This window comes from Danaus plexippus, chromosome 19 (genome assembly GCF_018135715.1).
Source record: "Danaus plexippus chromosome 19, MEX_DaPlex, whole genome shotgun sequence".
Classification (NCBI taxonomy): domain Eukaryota; kingdom Metazoa; phylum Arthropoda; class Insecta; order Lepidoptera; family Nymphalidae; genus Danaus; species Danaus plexippus.
Genome location: NC_083549.1, coordinates 5,556,795 through 5,561,824, shown reverse-complemented (window position 1 = coordinate 5,561,824; position 5,030 = coordinate 5,556,795). Strand labels below are relative to the sequence as shown.

Here is a 5,030-nt window from a genome sequence, read left to right as displayed (position 1 = left end):
TTCATTTTTTGACAGTGGACTAAGGCTACGTTCACATGGTAGGCCATATTACAAATTATCATAGTACCATAGGAAACGGGAAAAATATAAGAGAATAAAATAGAAGAATATAAAGATATTGTTAATAAATTAATGGCTTATATATAAACTGTAGGATGAACAGTTGTTATTTAAATTTAACCCCACAAACTAATGCAATACATAATATCATTAACGAATTTTCAAACGAACCTTCATTCAATTATCAGACAAGTAAATTATTATGATATCTCAGATTTTGGGGTGTATACATTGAAATGAAATAATGTTTTTCAGATTAAAACAGCGTATTCTCGTTTTACAATTTACATTTTACTATAAATTCCGATTACCAAAAATTATACTCTTACAAAAACATCATTATTGTTTAAAAAATAAATTGTTTAAGCCACCTCAAGTTTTTAAATTATTACATATCGTATTTTCACCATCCAAAAAATACGATAATAAATCAAATGAAAAATGTATATTATTATTCTTCAGGGTAAAAGGTTTATGAAACACTTACTTACACACACATACACATAGTTCTAGATTATAGGAAAACAAAAATAAAGAAAAATACATTTGGTAAGAGAGTAATTTTTTTTATTAAAAATTGGATACCAAAGCAAATGTATAATGATAATGTATGCAGTTAAAATAACCCAAAACACTATTAATTCAAATTATAAACATTGCATTGATTTATTGTATTGATGAGTTCAGACTCAGACTGAGAAGTAGACTTTGTTACTTATCACGTTAATGAAACTTAAAATAATATTATAAACTGCTGACCGATTCGTTAATGATAATTGTCATTAGGTACATCTCCTCTTTGTGTTTATTTTAACCGCTCACTATATTGACAAATTTAAATGCACGTTTCACTAAAGTCATAGACACAGACGACAATAATTAAAAAAGCATAAAAAACATTAAGCTCATGTGAAGTAAACAAAAATAAAAAATAAAAAAGTAAACTTTAGCTCTACCTCATAAGAACAAAATAAGCGACGGTTTCGGTAACAAAATTCTATCGTCACACGATATCTTACAAAAGCCGAACTGATCGTCTATACTCGATGGGCGGTGCTTACGGTAACCGGAACTACGTCCTCTACACATACAAAGGAACATTCGAAGTCAACTACCTTTTTCCGATATAAAAGAGTAATCTTAGCACGTACCATAATAAATATCTATCAATATATACTCTCAACAAATATAATTTAATATAGGCAATAATATATGTAATACGAATCTTTAAATCTATCAACATTATCACAATACGAGTCGCGACGACAGTATGCCGTCTATCAAAAAAAATTACGTGTCGTTTGTAACCACAGAATATTTACAAACAGTTATCACGTTCACACAACGCACAGACGTCCTTATATCATCGTCCTCCCCGCTCATAAGTCCACGGAGTCGAGATCCTGCTTGGGCGCGCGCGGCGAGGGCGGCGAGGGGGGGGAGGGCGAGGGCGACACAGACGGCGGCGGCGTGCTCGCGCGGGGGTGGAACTTGCCCGGCAGAGAGGCCAGCGCGGAAAGGGCGGCGTCCGCGTGCGGGATACGCCGCATGATCTTCCCGGAAGTGATGAGTCGACCAAAGCCCTCCTGGTGAGCGAACGCGTATCCGGAACGCACCGAGCGCCGCGCCCGACGTGCCGACGGCGTGCGCGGAGCGGGCGCGGCGGCGGCGCGACGCCAGCGGGTGCGAGCGCGGAGTCTCTCCGCCAGCGTGGGCCGCCGCCGTGAGCACGCCAGCCGCCACGACACCACCGGCACCATGAGGATCATCATCTGGACGGACGGACGGCGAGGTTAGTTCAATACGGCAATACTTACAGCTAATGATAAATGCTAAGAGGCACTGACGGTCAACACGGCCGTGAACCAGAATGTAGCCTGTGTGAGCGCGACTGTGAGAGAGCCCACGTAAGGTCCACCGATCACGTAGTTGTAGAAGTAGTCCAGCACGAAGTACGACACCAAGGAACCCCAGATGGTGATGTGATTGAACACGGTCCAGTATGTCGTGTCCAGGGCGATCTTTAACAAACGTTTTCCATCACACGACCAAATAAACTAAACATACACAAGAGGACAAACAAAGCGTTCCAAGTACACACTCACTTGTGTAGTGTTATCTATGATTAATATAGTGGCCACGACGCTTCCTAAGAGCATGTGGTCAGATAATATCTTGCCATCGGGCGCCAGACCATCCTTGTACGTCCCTAGAACACAACAGGAACGTTACATAAAGAAAGGATATTAGGATCGACGTATTCATGTAAATATAAACATTTCCACAGACCGTAGGGTATGAGGAACAGCACGAGCGATGTGAAACATCCGTGTAGAGTGGACTTTATAAATTCCGTCTTATTGAAGAGCTGACTGGTGTGTCCGGGCGCGTACAGCTTCGGGAACTGTAAGGACGTGGCGTCGGACACGTCCTGCTCGAACACACCCAGAGCCAGCACCGGCAGGGACGTGTAGAACAGGTTGTACACAGAGATGAACATCTCATCGAACACCGTCTGGGAATATACGGTCGCATCAAGAGACTTCCGGAACAATAAATTACCAAATTATTGTAATTTTCAAGCAAACTACGTAAACCAAACATAGTACATATATTAATAAACACACCTGAGCACTGAATCCACAGAAGAAAGCGAACCAGAAATGGCATACGGTGAAAGCAAAGTTCTTATAGAAGAAGTATCTCAGGAACTTGCACATGCGGTAGTAAGACCATCGACCGTGGACTAAAAGCAGTCGCTGCAGGAAACGGAACTGAGCTATCGAATAGTCCGAAGCCAGCACAGCCTGCATGCCCTCCTGGCCAGATATGCCCACGCCAATGTGTGCCGCTGTAACATATCAACAATAACTAACACGTATAATAAAATTATCGTTTTTATAAGCCACATTAACGTCTCTTAGACAGAGTTGTAGTGGAATCGGAGGTAACTTTTCTGATAGCTATTAACTGAACAGTTAATGTACAGCTATTTTTTAATATCATCGATAATATTGAATGCCTAAAGAACAAATGTGTATATCACAATAGTGTAGTACCTTTGATCATGGACACGTCGTTAGCGCCGTCTCCTATGGCGAGGGTGACAGCTTTCCGACTCTTCTTTATGAGCTCCACCACCATTGCCTTCTGTAACGGAGTTACTCGACAGCAGATCACGGAACGACACTTCAGTACCACGTCCAAGAATCTGTTAATCACAAGGAAATACTAACGTCATAAGTTTCCAAATTTTTTCTGAAGACGCCATCAACATCGAAATTGTACTTAATTGAATAATAAATAGACAAAAAACATAGGACTAATATATGTAAATTGTCTGAGTTAAAATCTAAATTAAAACATATTTTTAACCGAGATTTATTTTAAGGATTCCTAATGACAACTTGTATGGGAAAAGAGGAAGAATGATTATATAAATGTATTGCTCTATATAATGTTTATATACATATATTTATATACAAAATGGGTTTGGTTACGTAGAATTTCCTCACTTATGCCAAGGGTTACTAAATATATTTTCTCCGGGAGTCGAACCTGGGACGAATCATAATAATACCCATCAAAAACAATGAGCTCCAAAATTAATTCCATCATTATCAATGAGCCCCAAGTACTAACTTCTCCTCTAGCTTGGGATGTAGACAGTGGACGAGCGAGTGTCCGTTGACAACTATAGCGAACCCGTTGGTGTCGTCGTTGTGGTCACTGGCGTCCGTCGAATAAGGACCCCCGGACGCGTACTCATTACTAAAATAAAATATCATTTATAATTATAATATCAACACTAATACCTAAACTTATTATAATAAGTCACTAAGTTATATATATATACATTTCCAAGGAAAACAACATTTTTATTAATCTTGTTCCTGTAATAAATTTATTATTTAACGTATCAAAGAAACAGCAAATAGAGATCCAAGCAATAAGGTTTTAATACATTATTTATTTAATGAACATTATTATCATCTATCATACATTCTACATATATAAAAAAATCAAATGTATCAAAAAAAGGTTTTTCTTAATTATAGCAATAAAAATGTAAATAGCCTCAAAGCAGCAACACTACATAGAGTAAATAAAATAAATAAATTAACAAACAATTGAGAGGATATCCACGATTATATTAAAAACTTTGACAACATATTTTAAAATTAGAATTTGTCTGTTTATTTATTTAGCTCATAACTCATAACTAACTATAGAATATTTTAATGAATGTTAATTAGCTCACCAAGACAGTGTTTGTATTTTTTTGTGACAAGTGTTTTGTAAACAGTACCGTGTTTGTAAACTACAGTTAGAAATAGAGGGACAAAGTACAAGTACACTTAACTATAGCACAGTGCAGTAGTAAGTAACAAGATACGTGATTTTATTTTCAAACTGTGTCTTACCTTAAATTAACATAATAGTATTACTTTTAAAAATAAAATTTTAAGTATTTAAGATGAAAATAGAGCACATACTAAAATTAGGTTAATGGATACATTTTTGTTTACAATAAATACTTTTTGCATTTAAAAAACCTTTTATTTTTATAAAGATTTATGTTCACAGTCATTGTCTACTGAGAATAGAAAAAGTATCTCAATAATTATTTGTCAAAAAATAACAACTAAATTTACTTTTGTATAGCACAGAGCATTGTGACACTACTATTGGCTGGATTTAAAGAAGCACACTAAAAAGTTACTATAGTGAGTCGGTATTGTGACATAACTAGTGGGAGTTTGTATCATCAACTAAACTCATATTTCTTTAATAAAACAGTATTATCTGATGATACTAACTCATACAGAGACATGGATTGGTGCAGTGGTGTGGAGAGGCATGTAACACTACAAAAAGCAAGACTACAAACTACAAGGTGCCACAGTCGGTAACACAGAGAAGCACAAGTAAGGTCTCCAACATAGCCATAGACACAGTGGTGAGCGGTG

At 37.3% G+C, this 5,030-nt stretch overlaps 1 protein-coding gene across 4 annotated transcripts in view; it reads right to left on the bottom strand.

The window, feature by feature from the left end:
* Positions 1-605: 605 nt before the first annotated feature.
* LOC116768260 (phospholipid-transporting ATPase ID) overlaps positions 606-5,030 on the bottom strand; it is a 43,125-nt gene continuing 38,700 nt past the window's right edge. For all 4 annotated transcript variants that reach the window (XM_061523442.1, XM_061523439.1, XM_061523441.1 and 1 more), the window contains 7 exons: positions 3,703-3,831; positions 3,120-3,271; positions 2,688-2,911; positions 2,350-2,575; positions 2,166-2,269; positions 1,908-2,081; positions 606-1,832 (listed from right to left, as the gene is read on the bottom strand). In XM_061523442.1, coding sequence (XP_061379426.1) covers positions 1,440-1,832; positions 1,908-2,081; positions 2,166-2,269; positions 2,350-2,575; positions 2,688-2,911; positions 3,120-3,271; positions 3,703-3,831 — 1,402 coding nt within the window. In that variant the 3' untranslated portion in view covers positions 606-1,439. The remainder of the gene's footprint in view (positions 1,833-1,907; positions 2,082-2,165; positions 2,270-2,349; positions 2,576-2,687; positions 2,912-3,119; positions 3,272-3,702; positions 3,832-5,030) is intronic.